At 43.2% G+C, this 22682-nt stretch overlaps 1 protein-coding gene across 4 annotated transcripts in view; it reads right to left on the bottom strand.

The window, feature by feature from the left end:
- ABCC9 (ATP binding cassette subfamily C member 9) overlaps window positions 1-22682 on the bottom strand; it is an 81902-nt gene that overhangs the window by 26075 nt on the left and 33145 nt on the right. For 2 of the 4 annotated variants that reach the window (XM_068141961.1, XM_068141962.1), the window contains exons 12-24: window positions 22310-22350; window positions 20857-20999; window positions 17975-18083; window positions 16476-16586; window positions 14915-14987; window positions 14005-14110; window positions 7438-7539; window positions 6658-6742; window positions 5686-5766; window positions 4751-4888; window positions 3490-3615; window positions 2616-2712; window positions 69-316 (exon numbers count right to left, since the gene is read on the bottom strand). In XM_068141961.1, coding sequence (XP_067998062.1) covers window positions 69-316; window positions 2616-2712; window positions 3490-3615; window positions 4751-4888; window positions 5686-5766; window positions 6658-6742; window positions 7438-7539; window positions 14005-14110; window positions 14915-14987; window positions 16476-16586; window positions 17975-18083; window positions 20857-20999; window positions 22310-22350 — 1460 coding nt within the window. Of the gene's footprint in view, window positions 1-68; window positions 317-2615; window positions 2713-3489; window positions 3616-4750; window positions 4889-5685; window positions 5767-6657; window positions 6743-7437; window positions 7540-12294; window positions 12334-14004; window positions 14111-14914; window positions 14988-16475; window positions 16587-17974; window positions 18084-20856; window positions 21000-22309; window positions 22351-22682 lie in introns of all 4 variants that reach the window. The other 2 variants (XM_068141960.1, XM_068141963.1) reach the window with 2 other exon arrangements.

Here is a 22682-nt window from a genome sequence, read left to right as displayed (position 1 = left end):
AACAACAAATGATGACTTTGGAATAGATATATTACCTTTTCCCTGTCAAGTTCTGAAATATGGCTCACCTTATTTGTGCTCTTAATATCATCAACATTCCTGACTTCATTTGCATTGTCCTTAGATGTCCATGTGGCAAGCCAGTAATCTATGGCCACTATAACTGAATGTTTCAGCAGCTTTGAGAAAATCATCAGAAAGAGCAAGAAAAATCCTCCAGATGTTAGATATCTCCAGCAGGTTTTCCATGGCATCTTTGTCCTGAGCCTCAGTACAGTTGACATGTTATCATCTTCCTCTTCTTCTTCTTCTTCCTCTGTGATTCAGACATTTTATCAAGTTAGCTTGGATTCAGTGCTAAGAATTGTACTTAGGTTTACTGGCTTTGGTTTACTGGGTTTTAGAATAGAATAGAATTAACCAGGTTGGAAGAGACTTTTGAGATCATTGAGTCCAACCTATCACCCAACACCTTCTAATCAACTAAACCATGGCACCGAGCACCCCATCCAGTCTCTTCCTAAACACCTCCAGTGATGGTGACTCCACCACCTTCCTGGGCAGCACATTCCAATGGCCAATCACTCTTTCTGTGAAGAACTTCTTCCTAACATCCAGTCTAAACCTCCCCTGGCACAGCCTGAGACTGTGTCCTCTTGTTCTGGTGCTGGTTGTCTGGGAGAAGAGACCAGCCTCCACCTGTCTACAACCTCCCTTCAGGTAGTTGTAGAGAGCAATAAGATCTCCTCTGAACCTCCTCTTCTCCAGGCTAAGCAACCCCAGCTCCCTCAGCCTCTGCTCACAGGGCTGTGCTCCAAACCCCTCCCCAGCTTTGTTGCCCTTCTCTGGACTCGTTCCAGCAAGTCAACATCCTTCCTAAACTGAGGGGCCCAGAACTGGACACAGGACTCAAGGTGTGGCCTAACCAATGCTGAGTACAGGGGCAGAATGACCTTCCTGCTCCTGCTGGCCACACTGTTCCTGATACAGGCCAGGATGCCATTGGCCTTCTTGGCCACCTGGGACTCTGCTGGCTCATGTTTAGCCTACTATCAACCAGTACCCCCAGGTGCCTTTCTGCCTGGCCAGTTTGGCTTTTGGTTCAGATTTTAATTTTAATGGCAAAATTCAATTTGTCACTTAAAAACAGCCTTCATGGCTAGAAATCCTTGGGGAAGAAGAATGCTGACCTACTCTGACTACCCTGAATTAACCACAATTCCACTCATTTCTGATGTTGAATGTTAAAAATGAATTAGGAAGCGATTTCTTATCAGCTGAAATTCTACACTGTTTGGGAGACAGAGAGCTTGTGAACATTCTCTAGGTCACATAATAAGTGTGGATGACCTAGAATACAATGTTAGGTTATATTTCTGTCCTGAAGTTACTGATTTCTGGTTTTGATCTGAATGATGTCTGCTGTTGCTGTCTGGGGTTTTTTTGCAGGCATTTTATGGGCTATATGGGTATGTCCTTTCTGTCCTGGGTTTTCAGTCTTACCTACAAAAAAAGATATGGGTTTTTGGCAAGGCTTTCTTGCACAGACCAAAAGGAGGAGCTTGGGAATGATTTCAATTTAATCTCTTTCAAGAACTGAACTGATGAAGCATAGTAATGACTGCACATAGTAAGACATGTTCTGCTCAGCTCCCCCAAAGAAGTCTGAAGCCAGAGCATTTCCACCTCGAGGGCTTTGGCATCCGGCTCTGTCTATCACACACTGACTGGGAACCTTTTTAGAATGGAGCAATCCAGGACCTACAGACCTATTAGTTTAGATGACAATCCCTCATGAGCATTGCCAGATGAAACACAAGGCAGAAAGAACCTGTTAATTTTGCCATCACTCCAACCAACATCACCATGATAATTCCTGCAATTACTGCTCCTCTTGAGTTAAGGTGAAGCCTGCAGTTCACTTCTATTCCCTGGCCCAAACTTACTGCTTACCAGGGCTGACTACTCCCTTCAGGCTTAGTCTAGCATCCCAGAGATGTTCTTGATGGGTCTTGTTGCCAGCTGCAACCATTCTGCCTCTCACCCTCCTTTAAAAGTTCTGTGAACCTGTATCTACCCCTCTAAAAGCATCAAGAACTTGGGGGAACATGAAGCTAAGCTTGAGAACAAAGCCTAAAGGTTCTCCCACAAATGCTCTCAGCTAGAAAAATAGCAGGTTACATTCAAAAAGGAACTGGAAATTGCTTCAAGTTTGATCACATGATGAAGCCCAGAGCAGACACTTCAGAGACAAATCGTGAGGGACAGAGCTACAGATGATGAGTTCCTCCTTGCAGAGCTACCTCAGTTTGCTTTACTTACTACTATTATCACTATTTTACTTCTATCTTGGTATCTCCAGGTAGTATGACTTAGCAAAAAAACCCCCAAAACTCATTTTGGTCCACTCTAATCCATGCACAATGTTTAGAGAAATCTGTGGAGTATCTCTTAAAATAGTAGTGTTGTGAATGGGTCAGTGGATTGGACTTTCCACTGGTGTTACCAAGCAGCATCAACATATTCATGCTCCATGGCTAAGAACTGCCAACTGTTCAGGTGGAATGGCAATGAATATAGTACTAGAGTAAATAAAGTGAAATGGTAAAACATACCTTCGTCTTCATCTTCCAGCTGAGCTTTCGATTCTCTGGGGTACATGGCCCTTCTAAGGGTTTTTCTCTCCAGAGTAGCCTGGTCAGCTTCCATATCCTGTAATAAGGAAAATTATTAGTTTGAGAACTTAGCTGTCTGCCACTATGGTAAAAGCAATTTAGCTCACAGAATACAAGGATCAGTTGTGCACCATGTTTCAAAAGGATGTTTGCCTACTGTGTCCTTTCAGACCACTCATGGCAGATGTACAATTCCTACATGGCCTGTTCCAGTCCTTAATGTTCCTTACATTTCATGTGGTTTCCCCCCCCAGAAAATATAATTTCTAGTTTAAAACTTGCTTTCTGTGCTTTTCAGAAATGAACTGAAAAATATTTCTTTTCAGAGAAGTCATCCTTGACCAAATGCTCCCAGGCATTGGGCCCCACGCTCTTTAACATCTTTATTGATGATCTGGATGAGGGCATTGAGGCCATCATCAGTAAATTTGCTGACGACACCAAGCTGGGGGCAGGAGTTGATCTGCTGGAGGGTAGAGAGGCTCTGCAGAGGGACCTTGACAGGCTGGGCAGATGGGCAGAGTCCAATGGCATGAGATTTAACACATCCAAGTGCCGGGTTCTGCACATTGGCCACAACAACCCCATGCAGTGCTACAGGCTGGGGTCAGAGTGGCTAGAGAGCAGCCAGGCAGAGAGGGACATGGGGGTACTGGTCGATGGTAGGCTGAACATGAGCCTGCAGTGTGCTCAGGTGGCCAAGAAGGCCTCTTCCAACCTCTTCTGTTCTGTTCTATTCTATTCTATTCTATTCTATTCTATTCTATTCTATTCTATTCTATTCTATTCTATTCTATTCTATTCTCCTCTTTACCTTTTCCAGTTCTTGATCTTGGCGATTCATCAAAGTTTTCCAGTGTTCATATAGCTCAATATCCTTGTTTTGGATATCCTTTAGTGTCCCTTCTCTGAGCACCATTCCATCTTTCATTGCTATTATCTAGGGAAGAAAGCATCCAATAGTTCTAGTCAGCAACACAGATGCCATAATCACTGACCTCAGTCCTACATGACATTTCTCAGTATTGGGGAGATTATTATCATGCACATTTCTGTGTTAATTTTATTCAATATTTCACTAATAACTTCTTTGTTGACACAGTTTATAAATTGAAGCTTCTATAAGACATGCTTAATTGTCTTCTAAAAGAATGAACAAGACATAATAAGGAATAGTCATATTTGCAATTAAGTCGTAATTCTCTAGTGGCTTTCAATCAGAAAACCTTACACAAATACCCTCAACAGGAGGCAGAAGTGGTTGCTTGCAGCCCAGAAGGCAGCCATGTCCTGGCTGCACCCAAGAGAAGTGTGACCAGCAGGATGCGGGAGGTGATTCTGCCACTCTGCTCTGTTCTCATGAGACCCCACCTGGAGCACTGCCTCCAGTTCTGGGGCCCCCAGCATAAGAGGGGCATCAAAATGTGGATGGGGTCCTGAGGACAGCCACAGAGATGAGCGGGCTGGAAAACCTCCCTTATGGTGGCAGGCTGAGAGAGTTGGGGCTGTTCAGCCTGAAGAAGAGAAGGCTCCAGAGAGACCTTAGAGCACCCTTCCAGTACCTGAAAGGGGCTACAAGAAAGCTGAGGAGAGACTTTTTGCAAGGGTTTGTAGTAACAGGATGAGAGGCAATGGATTGAAGCTTGAGCAGGGCAGATTGAGACTGGAGATTAGGAAGAAATTCTTTGGAGTGAGGGTGGTGAGACACTGGAATAGATTGCCCAGGGAGGTTGTGGATGCCTTCTCCTTGGAGGTGTTCATGGCCAGGTTGGACGAGGCCTTGAGCAACTTGGTCTAGTGGAAGGTGTCCCTGCCCATGGCAGGGGGGTTGGAACTGGATGATCTTTAAGGTCCCTTCCAATTTAAACCATTCTATGAATAACATAAAAATAAAACTTTGCCTTCTACTCTGAGATTAGCAGTATGCAAAGTGTTGGTTAGCCACATGACATATGGAATTAAGAAGGAGGGGCTCTGTTACAGAGAAAAATATTGATCTCATTAATTGCTATGGTGCTAACTTCAAGTGTAGGTTCTTCTTTAGCAAATCTGCATCAGAGTGTTTCTTCTCTTACCCAGTCAGCATGTGGCAAATATTGTAATTTATGTGTCACCAGAACAAGAGTCCTCTTGTCTTCTTGCAGAAACTTCAAAATCCCTTCCTGCATCAAATGGTCACTTAAGTGAATGTCCAGTGCAGAGAATGGGTCATCCTACAACCAAACCCAACAAAAGAAAATATTAGAACAGGACCACCACCACCACCACCAAATTGGTTTTATTTCTTTAAAGATTTTTTTTTTTTCAGCAGAAAGCATCTGCCATTATGAAAGAGTTGGGGCTGTTCAGTCTGGAGAAGAGAAGGCTCCAAGGTGACCTTATTGTGGCCTTCCAGTATCTGAAGGGGGCCTACAGGAAGGCTGGGGAGGGACAATATCTCAGGTAGTGATAGGACTAGGGGGAATGGAATGAAGCTGGAGGTGGGGAGATTGAGGCTGGAGGTGAGGAGGAAGTTCTTCACCATGAGAGTGGTGAAGCCCTGGAATGGGTTGTCCAGGGAGGTGGTTGGGGCCCTGTCCCTGGAGGTGTTTAAGACCAGGCTGGATGAGGCTCTGGCCAGCCAGTGTGGGGTGTCCCTGCTCATGGCAGGGGGGTTGGAACTAGATGATCCTTGTAGTCCCTTCCAACCCTGACTGATACTATGACACTATTATTACTAACATTTCATCTCTAATGTCTGAAACCCAGTCAGAGGGCTGCACTATGGAGCAGTGAGCCAGCATCTATTGCCCTTCAGTTCATAACAGTGGACTCAGTTAACAATGGACTCAGTTTTGATTCTGCCTCTGGTGAACGTTTGTTTTCTACCTCTTTAACTTGCATTTGGGGCTGAAGAAAAGTTCTTACAGCTTTCTAAATGTCCCACACATTTTTTCTGAAGCTAAATATAAGGAATGGCAGTTTTATTACTGACTTTCCATGCTCCATGTGTAACAGGAAAGAATCTTACCAAGAAGACAATGTTGGTGTTCTGATAGAGTGCTCGAGCTACACAGATTCGTTGTCGTTGGCCACCGCTTAAATTAATCCCCTAATGAGGATAACGGATCAGAAACGTGCATCTTTGAGTAAACATCATGATAGTACTTTGTACAATTATACAGAGTTGAAATATCAATAAAAAGCTTTGTTAAGATGCTAATCCTGTTGATAAACAAGCATAATCCTCATGTAATATGAGAGGGAAAATTATTATTCAGCAACTAATCATGGGTCAGTGTGAATTATGAGGAACTTCTCTAAGCATAGAGGGACTGCTTACAAAGGCCTGCAGTGATAGGATGGACACTGGTTTGAAAAGAGAAGAGCAGATTTAAAATGGATGTTATGAACAAGTTCTGCACCATGAGCTTGGTGGAACACTGCAACAGGTTTCAGAGAGGGGATTTAGGTCCCATCCCTGGAGGTATGGGATCAGATGTGGCTCAGTTGGTAGTGCATAAGACCCTTAATGGGAAGGTCGTGAGTTCAGACCTGCAGTGGGCAGTAGTATCTTCCCTACTCTAGTCATGAGGTCTGTGGTGACAGGTTGGACTCAATGATCTTTGAGGTCTCTTCCAACCTTAGTGATACTGATACTGATATTCAAGGTGAGGCTCGAAGGGGCTCTGGGGAACCTGATCTAGCAGAGGATGTCCCTGCTGACTGCAGGAGTGTTGGACTAGATGATCTTTCGAGGCCCCTTCCAACCTGAGTGATCCTATGATTCATAGATTGAAAAAATCAAATCCTGCAAGCAAAATATAGGAAACTTTGATCAAAAAATCACATTCTAGAAACAGCTGAAGAAGGAAAAAAGTTTTCAACACCTGGTGAATTCCAATTATTAAGCAGGCTTGCAGCCCAACACAGATTAGTGCCATCAGAGAGTGCTTTCTTAATACATAGGCTAAGCAGACATATAAGCATGCATATTATTTACCCTTTCTCCAATTTCTGTCTGATCACCAAATGGCAGTAAGTCAATGTCAGGCTGCAGAGAGCAGGCATCTGTGACAGCTTTGTACCTGTTAAAACAATGTGGGTTTGTTATTATTTAACAAGCCACTTGTTTGCTAACACAAAAACCTGTAGTGTGAGTTTCCTGTGATGATGGCTCTGTCATCACAGATAGCTGGAAAAATAGGCAGGGCAAAAGGATTATCCAGCAGCTACTCATGGAGTGTTGGAAACTAAGCATTGCAAAAATTTACTTCTTTAGTATAGATCCTATTTGGAAAGTCTACTTTTTAAAGGTTCAATTACATCAATTATTTGGTATGTTTCTCCCTGTCACAAAGCTGTTTTCTTGGACTCTGTGGTTTGCTGGTCACACCAAGCTGGGACGAATGGCTGACACCCCTCAGGCTGTGCTGTTATTCAGCCAGACCTGGACAGGCTGGAGAGTTGGGTGGGGAGAAACTGAATGAAATCCAACAAAGCCAAGGGTAGAGTCTGGCATCTGGGAAAGAACAACCCCATGGACCAGTATAGGTTGGGGACTGACCTGTTGGAGAGCAGCTCTGGGGAAAGGGACCTGGGGGTCCTGGATGCTCATGAGCCAGCACTGTGGCAAGAAGACCAAGGGCATCCTGAGGTCTATCAGAAGGGGAGTGGTGAGTATTGATATTTTTCAGAATCTAGAAACTTCCTCCAGAAGGAGAAGCCAGAAACCTCTTTAAAAGACATTGTGAGGTGTTTTTGCAAGGGGGTTCTTATTTACCTCTGTTTGTTGAATGGGCTCCCAAAGATGATGTTCTCCTCCACAGTGGCGTTCAACAGCCACGGCTTCTGAGCTGCGTAAGCCACGGAGTATCTGTTTCTACTGTTGACAGATAAAGAGCATTAGGATAAAAGCAAAGCACTCACATTATGAATTGTCTCTGAATCAGGTTTTTTTTCTAATTTAATGTTATGAATGTGCATTCATTAAAAACACAAAGAAACACAAGGGCACAGCAACCGTTACAAAAGTGAAGGGATGAGTTCTAAAATTAGATGCTATTAGAACAGCACCCACTCTCTCCTCTGTAGTGTTAAAAATCTACACTCTAGGTTGTATTCTATTCTACTACAAATGGCTGGTGCCTACCTCAATCTAGTAGTGGCCACTTCAATCCACAGGCAAATTATAATTAATCAAAAGTCTTAAATTCTCACTGGGACAGTTATTTGGTATTTTTCTTTCTCTAGCATCAGAACAGATAGTGAAAAAGCACTGTTCAAGTGGCATCACTTGGCTTGCTGCTTTACCAAGTTTTAGTTTATGTGGCCATGCACACAAAATGCTTCTTTTCTTTTCTAAGTCTCTTAGATGCTCAGTGGACTGACATGACACAGGAAAAGGGGGCAGTTTAATACAGATTGGGAAGGACTCCCTACGATCTCCCAAGTACTTACTTAGACAAACTTTAAATGTATCTAAAAACCCAATGACATGTGCACAGCAGGGGTATGAATGTTTTTTATTCTGTCTGGTTTGACTATGCACAGCATCAAAAAGGGTCACATAATTTCAGACATTCTTCTGAGATGAACGAGATGTGTGAGGAAGAAGGCATGAACCAGTATGAACATTTATCTTCTTTCTCAGTCTCTTTGATGGTATTGCTTCAAACCAAACATTTGATACTGCTTTATATGTGAGCATCTAGAGGGAGAGGGTGATGGGATATGAGAAATAGCCAGTTAGAAGCAGTCAGTGTTATCCCCAGAATTTTAGGCGATGTAGGAGTTCAGTATGCACTGACATGAAATATGTCCTTGGGATTGTCAGGGAGGGAGATCATGGGGTAGCTCCCACTCACAGCTCTCTGTGTCACTACTTCTCCATCACTTATGACATGTTTTTAGCTTAGCTTGTCCTTCTTCTGACCTGCAGAGCCTTTCCCTGAAGCCAGGGCTGGAGTCACTGCTTTGCTGCAGCTGGAGCACAGCTGGCTTCCTTTACAGGCTGTGTGCCCTGCTCCATCACATAGTTGTCAAAGCTGGGTTACCAGTAATGTGACACCCAGCAGTGATCAGAAAACATGCAAGCTCATGGAAGGGTACAAATGATGTCTTACACCTAGAGGCCCTGACTTGCAAGGTACTTAACACACTAAACTCCCAGTAATGACAAAAGGGAGCTGGGAGTATTGGACATCATTCAGACAAGACTGAGGTAGTGGTACCATGGCTGGAGAAGATTGGGATCCACTGGATTTAACAGAATCTGTCAGTAAATCGTTATCAAGGTGGTAAGGAAACACAGAGATGGCTGAAGGGGACAAAGATGGAAGGTTTGAGCAAATTCTGCAGAAATGAATGAGTGCATTATGATACACCAAAACCAGAATTAATACCTTCTGGATGCTTCAAAAGAAGGTTCAGTTTCATTTACACTGTAAGTTATGGTAAATGACATTTAGTAAGCAGGAAACACAGAGAATAACACTTTGAGCAAGTTTTATATACAGGGAAACTGGGGTTCAGTACATGCTTTAAGAATTCAACATCATTTTTTTGGTCTTAAAGTGGGTAAGAGGAAAGTTCTCAGTAAAAAACAACTTTTCTAAATAAACCAGTTTCATGTCTGTAGTGTAGAGTGGCTAAAGAGGCAAGCTATGTTGTTAGAAGATATATTAACATTGCAAAATGCATTGTAAAATCTAATCACTCATGAAATTATTCATATGGCCTGCATATATAAAAGGTTGTCAAGCATCAAGCTAGCTTCTCCACACAGTTCCACCAGTGACATGCAAAATCTGGTGATTACTCTAATGTCAGATTTCTCCTGGAGTAAAGATAAGCTTGGCAGATCTCATTTTGCAGTGGCAGTAATGATGTGAATGGCTTATGCTTCTCTATTGACTTATTAGCAGTGTCAAGGACATGGAATGGCACTCAAAGCCATTCTGGATCATCAGTGATGACTGTGTCCAGGTGTGGTGCAAAACCTGAGAGAGTAAGTTTGTGCCAGGTAAATGGGAACAGGCATTAGAAGGGACTAGAAAATTATATGAATGTGTTATTTGCCTGACTTAAGAGACAAATTCTCCCGTCCCAAGCCTATGCATGCTCTAGGTGAAATGTTTCACTTTTGAGAGAGAAAAGTCTGCTTGCTTCCAGGACACCAGTCATTGCAGCTGCACTTGTAAGCAGAGGATCCAAGTCTGGCAAAGGGCATTAACATTCCAGTAGGAGAGCCCTCATAGTTCCAGACACACATAATGAGCATCTTAAAATGCCAGAGCTGAGACATGTTGCTTTCTGTGCTGCACATCATCTCTCTTACAACTGTGACAGTTCACCTCTCCTAAGGTGCACAGTTATTTTGGTTCTTTCATGCACCTATCACCAGAGAATTTTTTTACATCAGAAGTGAATAAGCTCTCTTGGTTACCCCAGAAGGGGCAGAGAGCCATAAGTGGACACTCAGACCAGACACTGCTTCACTAGATCTGGTCCTTTATGCAGCAGAAGCTTTCAGCCTTCTCTGCAATGGGAGAAAGTTACAAGAAAGCAAAAGACAGAACCTAATGAGAGATTAAGAAGTCAGAAATCAGGTCAAACCAAAGAAAAAGAAAGGAAATCTAAATTTCCTTTATAACAAACCTCCAAACTTTTATCAGCAGAGCATTGCAATGGTAGAGAAAGGGATAAAGCTTTCATATATAGACTTGGGACTGCTCTCTGAAGTACAATTTCACAGAAACTGGGCACAAGCCTTATGAGACCCCTTGCAAAGCCACACCAGATTTAATGTAGTCACCATTAGAATCAAATACATTATCTGAACCATCCAGGACTAATTTTAGGATCCCATTTATTAAACTCTCCTTCCTTAGCTAGAAATTCCATTCCATGCTTAGCTTGACAAACGCACTTTAAGCCTTCCATATTCTGAGGGAGATTTCTGTGAGAGTCAAGGTTCATTAGTCATCTCCTTTATAAACACATGTAAGACCTTTTACTGAGCCTTCACAAATAAGGGGATTACCCTGCTGGATCTGAAAGGGGGATGCAAATGAAGGGCATGAGAGTGGGGCTGGAAATGAAGCTCCTGAGATTGTTAAAAATAATATTTGCTTTGCCTGCTGGGATTTAATAATCTTTGCTCTAAATTCTTTATGTCTGTGGCTATTCCTACTGCTTTTTATTCTGCACTGAAAAACAGAACACATTCAAATAAAAAGAGAAATGGAACATGGGGAGTTCCAGGCTGAAATGTCAGGAAAGACCAAATGAATTAGGTAATAATTTGCATATGATTTTTGAGTGATTTTTTTATGTTTTTGAGTGAGCTGATCTGTCAGAAGTGTATTTAAATGAAAGTTGTAAGGAAAGGTAAAAAAACCACAATATAATAATCAAAGAAGAAATTGTTGAGGTTTCAACAACTAACTCTGGACTTCAAAAAAATAGACATCTCTAACCAGATCCAGGTTCCCTCAGCCTACATAATGAACAGGGAGGAGAAAAAAGGGATGCAACACCTCCAGGATGCCGTGGCAGAGTGAACAGGATCTCTTACAGAAAGATACACTAACAGACTTTCTTTCCTAAGATCCCTCTAGCAGTGTAGGTCAGAGCTTCAAGGCCAGAGAGAGGCTGAGCATCTACACAAATCCTGCCCAGCCATTTGCAGGGATTTGTTACCATCTCTGCAACCAGCTGCAGCAGCACAGCAGCACTAGTAGGTATGCTGATGATTTTCTGGCCAATTATTTCTCTCTTCAGGGCCCATAATACTCTTCAGTGTTTTCTATGAGCTACTGTGGTTGCAACCTTTTGGTTAGCAGCTGTGCTTGGCAGTCCTTATGACTTTTTCTCACTTTCCTCGAAGCCTTCCATAGCTCAAGGGCAGAACTGGCCATTTGTCAGGATCTGTTTCATAATTCTTGTGTTTCCCATGCTTTTTACTTAGTGCATAACAACTTGTTTGTTGCAAAGAAACCAACTCGAGGTACAGAGATTGTATCCCAAGTGACGGGCTTCCACTTAGCCACCTTGGCAGTCTGATAAGAGGGTTCTAAGTGTTACAGCATGGGTGGAGGGAATCCATCATTCTGCATACTCCCCCACATTTGTGTCTGCATAGACTTAAGAACTCAGAAACAGGCTCAGTTAAATCATTGCATCCAGACAACCTCCTGCTTCAGTGCCTAAGAAGTCTGTCTAGCTGATTTCTCACTGGGAAAACAAAAGGCCAGCTCCTTGTCTAAGGTTTGTCATGTATATAAGGCATGTCTTGTATGAGTGGGCTGATCTTACCCATAAGATTTTCCCTGGCCAAGATCTCTTACAGAAAGATACACTAACAGGCTTTCTTTCCTAAGATCCCAAACCAGTGGGACACAAAGCTCTCACTGCAGACAATCACAACAGCAACAGGGAATTCGAGTCCCATCATGAACTTTCACAGTGATGCATAGGAGGATTACCCCAATATAACTGAGTCTGAAACCAGAACCATTATTATTACTGTGGTGTTATGCCTGAGTCAGTAACTGCGTTAGTCATGCATGGGAAGGGATTTAAGAGAGCAAATAGGACCTTGATTATGGTTTTGTATGGGATCCACTTAGTTAAATACCTGACGCTTCCTTCTGTATCCATCTGTCTGTCAGGCAGTCTGAAATCATCAGCAAAACATAACCATTTTTGCATCAGCTATACCACAGTACCAAATTACAGTTTTCTAAGAAAAAAGTCACTCAGTGAAGCCTGAGATGCTTGCTAAAACCTGAGGTACCTGTGTGATTATGCATGGGCTGCTAATCAACTGGCAATATGATCTTCCTCTCTTAATACTTCAAACCTTTCTCTAGTATCTTTCTAAGATTTCTCTTCCTGTCTGATCTTCCTAAGACTTCCCTGTCTTTCTCTAGGACCAATCTGATTCCTTCTCAAATACAGCTTTGAAAACAGCTGTGCCAATAATGTTCAGGTACACTACTCTTTGTACTTTCTTAAACTACACAGAAAAAAAATCCCCCCAAACGCCTGCTTGTGAAGTCAAAACCTTCATTATATGTCTTCAAGAAATTAATGGTATTAAGTCACATATTCTTCTTCCTTCAAAGCTTAAGCTCACATGAAATGAGCCTTAGCCTTGGCTTCAACTATACCTGCTACTACAATGAGATCATCTAGAATAGCAGACAGTGAAATATGGCTAGAGAACAAAATTGCCACACATACTAGCACAGGAAAAGCAAAAATCTCCAGCCTGCAACACTGCTGTAAAAAAACAAATGACAAAGGAGGTTACTAGTCAAGGGATGGGGCAACAACACAGAGTCATAGAATCAACAAGGTTGGAAAAGACCTCAAAGATCATCAAGTCCAACCTGTCACCCAACACCTCATGACTACTAGACCATGGCACCAAGTGCCACATCCAATCCCCTCTTGAACATCTCCAGGGATGGTGACTCCACCACCTCCCTGGGCAGCCCATTCCAATAGCTAGCAACTCTCTGTGAAGAACTTCCTCCTCACCTAGAGCCTAAACTTCCCCTGGCATAGCTTAAGACTGTGTCCTCTTATTCTGGTGCTGGTTGTACTGCTCTCTGTCACAAAACCCACCTTTTCTCCTCAAACAGCTGATTAAGAAGAGTTTGGCGTAGTAGTTTCAAGGAACCAGAACTAATCTTTTAGATCAAAGGACAAGTCTGGGGTTGACAGCACATCCCTTTCACAACCTCTGCTTTGCCTAGGCTTCAAGAGTGGTTTCTGCCCCACTTAGTTATTAGAGAGTTCTCATTCACTGAGTCTGAATATATGTGGATCTTGAGGCCAGATACCAGGGAAGGGGAGAAGCATCTCTCCTGTGCTATTATATCACCTTTTTTCTTTTTCCTGCCAGCAGCAGCACTGAGTGGGAAAGCCAGCCTTGCCTGTGTGCTGGCACATACCCCGCTTGTCTGAAGAAGCTCCAGCCTGTGTACAGCAGCACCATAACAGTGCTGACTTCAGTCATAGTGAGGATTGAAGCCTATTTGATAACAGGAATAATGTCTGCATTCTATTCAGGTCCTTTGCTGGGGCTAATATTTTAGATACTAATTGCCAGGCTAGTCTCTTTCCCATCCTGTGCCACTTCCTCTGCCTGCTTGAACCATGACAAAAGAGCAATAAAAATCCTTTGTGGGTTTGCAAGTGATGCCTTACAAAGAGGATCTGGATGATGCTAATCATTCAACCTCCAATTTCTAGGATGTGAAATTTACCTTTCTCACAGCAAATCCTAACTACCACTTGCTTGCATAAATGCAACAATTAACAGCCATATAAAACATACTTGCTCCAGTGGACTTTGCCTTCCAGGGTCTGCATCTCTCCCAGTATAGCAAGGAGAAGTGACGACTTGCCACAGCCAACTTGGCCCACAATCATTGTCATCTGACCTATGGTAATAGTAGCAACAAAAACATTAAAAAAAATGAGTAATCCAAGGATTCTACTTGAGTCCACAAGGCCCAACTAGATCCAGTTCCAGGGCACCCAAGCTACTTGGTTAAATATTTTAGCATCCACGATGTAAATGGGCAATATTGCATGGATCCATCTGTGGAAGCAGACATTAATGAACAGTACAAGTACACAGTAAGCTCCAAAGGAATGAGACTATTGCTTCGACAAAGATCATAGAATCATAGAATCATCGTCATAGTATCATAGTATCAGTCAGGGTTGGAAGGGACCACAAGGATCATCTAGTTCCAACCCCCCTGCCATGGGCAGGGACACCCCACGCTAGATCAGGCTGGCCAGAGCCTCATCCAGCCTGGTCTTACACACCTCCAGGGATGGGGCCTCAACCACCTCCCTGGACAACCCATTCCAGGGCTTCTCCACTCTCATGGTGAGGAACTTCCTCCTCACCTCCAGCTTGAATCTCCCCACCTCCAGCTTCATTCCATTCACCCTAGTCCTCATACATTGTGTGCCATTGTGTACTCTTCCAACCCCTAACCTTCTGTGATTCTATGTGTACAAACCTTTGTAATTTCTGGTTTATTTATGGTACTTTAGGTTAGTGATGTAGCTATATGACCAATACAGCTCACAGCATTGCACACAGTTTGAGCCTTCACTTTTCCTGATAAAAATCTGCATGTGTGGATTTCTGCTTTACCCAATACCAAGGAATGGAATTGGAAGCAATTTGGTATCATCTATTTAGTGTTTAACATGTCCATTTATCCTACCTGTTGGGATTCTGATGTTTATGTTGGACAATGTTGCTAAACCACTTCCCCATGAAAAGTATCCATTGGTCACCTAAAAAACCAATTACCATGGGTCAGATAATTAAACACATTAAGAAAATAAAAGTAGAAGGCCTAGTCTGGATTCAAAATATGATACTGAAATAAACCTGTGGTTAGCAGACATGGTGAGGTATGCTCCTATACAACAAATAAAAGCAAAGATTGTCAAATGAGGAAAAGGTTGTGAATAAGGAAAGTTCTATACACAAATGCATGCACTATATGAAATGCAAAGGATGATCTGGAGTTGAGCTCCACCAAACATTCTAGTTCTGTCAATTGTAAGAATAAAGACTATGAAGAATGATTGCAAGAGCCACAGGTGACAATCTAAAGAGTAAAGCTTCTCAAGGAGTGAATCATCCTGTGGATTGTGATATATTGTCTCTTGTGAGTGGGTTCCCCAAGTGCAAATTGAATGTTCACAAGGTTTATGCTGGCCATGAGAGAAAAGGTTTCCCAGTGTATGCCACCCTCTTTGTACTTCCTTTAAAGCTGACAGGTCCCTGAAACGTTCTTTGCCCGGAGCAGAAGAACCTATGTAGGGAAAATGTGGCCAGCATAACTTAAAATAATGTCCTAATAAATTTAAAAGAGTTATTTAAAAGTGGGTTTGTTTCCTCAGTTCTAAGAGTGCATGAAAGGAAATGTGAAGAAATCTATATTCATTTCTGCTTATCAGATTAGCTAGTTTTTGTTTCTTTACTCATGACCATAGAGTCACAGAATGACTGTGGTTGGAAAAGACCTTTAAGACCATCAAGTCCAACCATTATGTAACTCTACCATGACCACTACTCCATAGCCTTGAGCACCATATCCAGGGAGTTTCCTGGTGATATCTCTAGCCTGAGCCCCAGGGAGGCAGCAGATTTCCTTGTGGGATGTATCTGGTCAGCATATGAGGCCTCTGTTCCCCTCAGAAGGGAATCACCTATGACAATGACCCTCCTTTTGTATTTAGTACAAGCTATCCTAACATGTAGGGCTGGCTGAGTCACCCCAGGCAACTCCCTGGATGGGCCTTCATCTATATCCTTATTTGTCTGACCCTCAAGATCTAAAGCCTTGTAACTGTTTTATGTAAGGACAACTGGGAGGGGAAGGGAGACTGACAAGGGATCTGCCTGCCTCCATAAGCAGGGATCTGTTTCCATTCTCCCCCATCTCTTGGGTCCCCTTCTTCTGCCTGGTGGCAAGAGGAGAGGGGATCCTCTGCTTCTTGTGGAGCCTCTGTCTGTTGCCTTTGCCTCAGAGAGTGGCTCCACCAATCTACCTCCCTCAATGCCTCTGTGTCCTGAGAATACAGAGAACCTACAAAGATTTGGTTAGTAAAGAATTCTTCTCACTTTATATTTGGCTAAAGTATTGATTAATTTACGGGCTTGCTTATGCAGTGAACAATTTGCCTTTGAAAGACCAGCAGAAGTTGGTTACTGTCTGGTACTGTTGCAGGAGGACATGCTCCTTGTGAAGAAAGAGACAATTTCCAACCTACCTTGATTGCAACATCATCCATTTCCACAGAACGTGTTTGCTTCCTTGTTGGCTGTTCATAGCTTTCAAGCTGATACCTCAAGGGCTGCCTCCTGTTGATGGCTTTGGTGTGCTACACAGTGAAATGAAGAAAGGAGAACAGTTGGAGTTCTCAAGAGAGGATAGTATTTGTTTCCTTATAAAACAGACACCATTCTACCACCATTCTAGGTCACAGGAAGAAAGCTGTGCTTTGCAGTGTCTCTGATGGTAGAGAGGCACAACTGTGATGCACACATTGTAATGTTTCAAACACCCTCAACTGAAGCATGTGGAGTGTCTTTCTAATTTTGGTTTCCCATGCACAATCCTCCTGAAGTTCAGCTCTGTCATCCTCTTCCAACCACTAGATCAGATTGCCCTACCTGAGGTAGCTCCAAACAAGGCTGTGCCAGTAAAAGTCTAATGACATGCAGAGTTACCAGTTTGGTTCTTGGGAGCTCAATAGCCACAGGAGCAAGAAGCATATCAAATTAGCTCGTGCAAAGGACCTCCCTAAGGCATAATAGTGATTGTGGAGTTAGCTCGTTCAGAGCTGCCTGTGGTGTTTGTGAGCATCACTCCACTGAGGTGACTCAGCATAGGCTTAGTGATTTCCTACACCTGAGCTGCCTACAGTGAATGATTTCCCTTTACAGATACTACCTTTATTTTTCCCTCTCCTCATCATCTAGGCTTTGTCTCTCTCTGTGGGCAACAGATGGACAATAGAAACAAAACCAATGATGAAACAATTCCATGTTTGTTTCCTTTACTGTAGCAGTTAAGCCAGAAAAGCAAGAAACGTTGCTTTGGGTTGGTGAACTGATTTGATTCAGCTCCAAATAAAACTTACTTTGTGCTAATCCTTTCTCCCTGCTGCCATCTTCAAGTTGTAGTCACATTTTCAGATGGCATAATCCATTTGAAACAGTTGAAATAACCATCTTTAGAAAAAAATACCATCAAAATGAAGGGAAAAAATAACTTTATCTTCCTTAGGGTTTTTTTTTTTCCCTCCTCATATTGTACTTAAATTCACTATATGCTTAGCACTCCTGAAACAGTCTTTTGGAGTTCCTATTTCATAATGTTTGGTGTTGGTTTCCCCACCTCTAACTCTGAATTTCACGGAGTAGGAATCAGTCCTACCTAAAGATACTCACATATGGCAGGAGGCACTGGCAATACACATTGCAAACCCCACAGCCACCAGAAATGCAGCTGGGCCTTTTGTGAAAACTGAGAAGGACAAATCTGAACCATGTGTAAATGTGTCCATTTTATTACCACAGGTACTTCAGCAGCGCTTAAATGTGTTTGGGGACCCTTCATGTCATAGAAACACAGGGATTCTGACACAGGAGAGGTAAATCTGGGCAATGTCAGAGTCAGGCTGGAAGCAATACTCCTGAGCCCTATCTACTGTAGGGCTATACGGCCTCTTTGCTTTGAAATTCAGTCTCATCAAACAGAACTTACAAGTCCTGTGTGCTTCTTACAGGATTCATAAGCTACAGAGCCGTCCCCACTTCTCCAGGTGTCATCTCCAATCTCATCACTTAGGAGAAACTCATTCAGCTTCTGTACACTTGAAAGAAAACAGGACAGGGAGTTAAATAAACCCCAGGTTCCGTGAGTGTATTTTCACTTTCAGGCAGCCCAGCCAGCAGGATGTAGCAGAAATGTCCCAGAAGTTGTTTATGGGAGACTTTTGGGTTCCTGCTGGACTGCCTGCCACCCTGATGGCAAGTGAAAAATTGTTTACGTGGAAGAAGGACAGATAAAAATAATTAGACAACATAGTGAGAGCTGGGAATGAAGAGATCTAGTCATGTGAGTGCCACTAGAGCTCTGTAAGAATGGTTTCCATCTTGCCAGACTTATGTTTCCTGTGCCTTTCTCATGCCTACAACAATGTTGGGATGCATAAATGAGTCATTCAGCCACCTACATCCTCTGAAAGGGCCAAGGCAAGAGGTGTGTCCTGAGCACAGCTTTTGGAAACACTACATGCAAGCAGGGCTGTATACTGCACTAATCAGCACAGCCACAGACAGCTTTGGAGAAAGAGAGCAGGACCTCTCTTTGCCTGCTTCAAACCGTCCACAGGGATGTACAGCACACAAGTTCCATTCATTCAACACAAGGACTTGGTTCTGTTTCTGCTCCACTTCCTTTCAGAGTGCTATAAGCACATGTGTCTCTCTTGGTCTGGGTAAGGGATGAATAAAAGCAGCCACTGGTCACAGTGAAGCTGTGTTACATCATATAGACTACAGTCATAGAATCGTAGAACTGTTAAGGCAGGAAGAGACCTTTGAGACGATGAAGTCCAACTGCTCACCTTAAGCTTGCAATCCCACTGCTACTGCTAAGCACTACCTCTATGCATCTTTTAAATACCTCCAGGGATGGTGACTCCACCACTGCCCTGGGCAGCCTCTTGGTTCTGCCTGATTTTGGGCTGTGGTGTCTGTTGCTGGAGCTTTGTCGTGAAACCACCTATCGATCTCTGCCTCGGCTCCTCTGGTGCTGCACAGCTCCATTACAGTTTCCTGTAACACAGCCACTTGATGTAACAGGTTTGATTGATGATAAAGCCACGGACTGCCCAAGCACACATTCTTCATTCTTCACTTGGGGGACATGATGTGCATGGGAGAAAGACGTCAGGAAATAAGTTTGCCAAAGGTTAAAGTTTATTTTGGCAAATATGGTCTTTAAATAATACCCTGAGTGGTGGCCAGCAGTGCTGAGGAAATGGTACACACCATTTTGATATTAGTGCTGTGAAAAACACAGTGCAGGGATGTAGAGCCTAGGATGATTTATAAAGGAGGCTTGAGATTTTCCACCAGTCAGAAATCCTTTTCATCGCAGGGAAAATCTTTCATGCAGCCCTGCTGCTTCTTTCATAAAAGTAAACCCTGTTTGAGTATTGTCCTTTTTTAAGTGATTGTGATGCTGGCAAATGGTGGCTGTGAAGCCTAAAGTCCCCTTGACTGCTCTCTATTGTTATCATTAACCACCAGAGGCAGTGGAAGCAGCAATGCAATACCTCGTCAATGCGCCTCCTTTTTGGCAAGGAGTAACTCTGCTTCTGGGTGGGAAGGCCAGTTTGGTCTGTACAACTTTCTAGTGCTCAGCATCTGGCGTGTTACTGCCAGTCAGGTGTCAGTTTGTGCTTTATGGGACATCTTGGTAGTGTGTATGTCTGCATAACTGCCCCATGACCATGACTCCATACAGACCATGCAACAGCTGAAAGTCTGAAATTTGACTCACTACCAACCAGCTCCCTTGGGATTAAGTGCTTTACAGCCCAGCACAAAGGAAGTTGTTTTGCTGGGCTAGTTGCCAGAACAGATGCCTGGAACATAGAAGTTTCTGATGAAGCAACACATTTTATGAGTTTCTTTTCCTTTTTTTTTTTTTTTTTCTCAATCTTTCCACTACAGGCCAATCTCCTCAGTGTCCTGCCATGCAGATCCCTCACCCTCACAGATGAAACTTCCATCCAAATATCCGCCTTGCCCTGCTTCCTCACCTGCGTCTTTTTGCTGCCGTTCATGGAAAGAGCAATTCCTCTATAAGAAAAGTCCTGTAGGACTCCTTTTCCCTTGAACAACTACTTCTTCAGCGTCCAGTGTTCCCCCATCCACTCTCTTGAGATTCCATATGATGCTAGGCAATGACAGGCAAGGCAACCCCAAATTCTCACGTAAAGCCCCAAAGCACCCCTTGTGAGGTTACAGTTCAGCCAGTTTCTCTTCCTGGCATCAGCATGGCCAGTCTTGCCAAATAGCTTCACACCACTTCTCATCTCCCTCTGTGTTGACAAGAGCCCAGAAAAGTACTAGGTGGAATGATGATAGTATAAGAAGAGGAGCATAGAGGACACAGTCTCAGCCTGCTTGATCTTGGAAAGAAGTTCTTCACAGAAAGAGAGATGGCCCATTGGAGTGGGCTGCCCTGGGAGGTGGTGGGGTTGAGGTCCCTGGAGGTGTTTAAGAAAAGACTGGATGAGACCCTTAGTGCCATGGTCTAGTTGATTAGATAGGGTTGGGTGAATGGTTGGACTTTGATTGATCTTGGAGGTCTCCTCCAACCTGGTTGATTCTGTGAAAGACAGCCCAGCTCTGATTCTGGACTGCCAAACTTTGTGAAATGATAAAAAGAATGCAACATTTCCTTGTCTCTGTATTGTGCAGTACAAAGAAATGCTTCCTCTGGTTTCTCTCAGGTTTTTGAACATTGGAGGCCCACCTCTAAATCCTCTTGCACATGAGCAGGCAGAAACAACCTTTTTCTTCAGCTGCTGTGTTACTGAACATAGGTGTTCAAGAGTGAGGTCCACGTACCTTATGATAGCCTTGACTGCAAAACGAACCACAGTGGAGAGCAGGAACAGTGGGGTGACGAGGATGTGAAACAAGGAGAGCGAGGCAAAGGCCTGGGCAGGCTGCAGTGGCCTTTCACTGGTATATGCATAAGTCACGAAGGTCTGTCACAGTAGGAAAAGAGCATGTCACCATAAGAACTCTTAGAAGCACAGAATCATAGAATTGTTAGGGTTGGAACAGACCTCAAGGATCATCCAGTTCCAACCCCCATACCATGGGCAGGGACACCTCACACTAGATCAGGTTGCTCAGGGTCACATCCAGTCTGGCCTTAAAAACCTCCAGGGATGAGGCTTCTACCACCTCCCTGGGCAACCTGTTCCAGTGTCTCACCAAACTCATGGGGAAGAACTTTTTCCCTGACATCCAGTCCAAATCTATGCACTTCTAGTTTTTTCCCATTCCCCCTAGCCCTACCTGACACCCTAAAAAGCCTCTCCCCAGCTTTCTTGTAGGCCCCCTTAAGACACTGGAAGGCCAGGCTTAAGATACTGGAAGACTCTTGGAAAAAGGTGGACAAGGACAATAAAACATTTTGCTCAACTGTGGTCAGTAACTATGCACCTCAATTTGTTTGGAATCCCAGGGAACAGAAGAAAAAGGAGCCTTCTGTTAAAGTGAAAAGGATTTGTAAAACCTGCCAGTGATTTCAAGAGCTTGGCACATTTAAGAATAAAGAGGCTTTCTTTCTAAAATCAAAGCATTTAGGGCTTTTAAGTTTTGCAATGGACTTCAGGGTTTAGAGGAAACACATACTCAGAAAAATCAGGAAGAGTCTAATAAATCTTATCTTATTTTGTCCACAGATACAGAGCTGTAGTCATATTTCAGGCAACACTGGGACATACTGTTAGCATGCTCTGATTAATGCCTTCAGAGTTTGGTCTATGAAGACTCCTTACTGACATGCCACAGCTCCTCTTGGCCATTGGCTGAGATTTAAACCTGGCCAGAGGTTGGGCAAAATTACTGTCTCCTTAAACTGCAGAGTGCCCTTTCCTAAATATTGAAATAGTGGCTTCTGATGCCCTTTGAAACAGGAACGATTTTCACTGCTAGACAACAGAAAAGCAAAGCCAGCCCTTCAAAATAAGAACCTCTCAAGAAGGGTCTTCTTTCAAGTGGCAATGATAATTTTCTTTATTTCTTCTAGCAAAAATTTCCATTTCTTATTGGTTTTGGGTTTGGTTTACCAATTCAAACCACAGCTGGTGAAATACCAGCTCTGGGGGTGGGCACTTAACGGTGTCATGCTGTCCTACAGTTAGCAGGGACACATTGACCCATCTACTGATTTTATGAGGAGTATGTCCTACAATAACAATGCCTTTTATTGCTTTCCCCCCTTCTCTTTTTCTCTCTCTTAGTTATAAGGAAAGGTGAAAACCAAAGAAGAATAAAAAGGTCTTACTGCAAGAACAGCTGCTATTGGTATGGCTGCATTCATAAAAACTGTGAAAGAGAAATAAAATAGGCATCAGATTACAGGAAATAAGGGGGGAAAAAAAAAACCCTCAACATTTATACAAGCAGTTGCATGGTACTAGAGGAATCCAATTATTTCTAATCCAAGCACTTGAAACTCCCAAAGGAAAATTTCTTCTGCAGGAAGAAATTTCCTTCCGTGACAGAGGGATCTTAAACACACAAACAAATAGGGCAAGGAATGATCTTATTTGTATGCTTTAGTGGCCTGGGACAAAAAGTTTTATGTGCACAATTATTATTCAACACAAGTGAAACATTGCCCTCTCAGCCCTTCTGCAATACGGGAAACACAATTT

This window comes from Melanerpes formicivorus, unplaced genomic scaffold (genome assembly GCF_026170545.1).
Source record: "Melanerpes formicivorus ecotype bairdi unplaced genomic scaffold, bMelFor1.0.p_v2 SCAF_8, whole genome shotgun sequence".
Classification (NCBI taxonomy): domain Eukaryota; kingdom Metazoa; phylum Chordata; class Aves; order Piciformes; family Picidae; genus Melanerpes; species Melanerpes formicivorus.
Note: the sequence above shows the minus strand (reverse complement) of the source record. Positions and strands in the feature narration are given on the sequence as shown.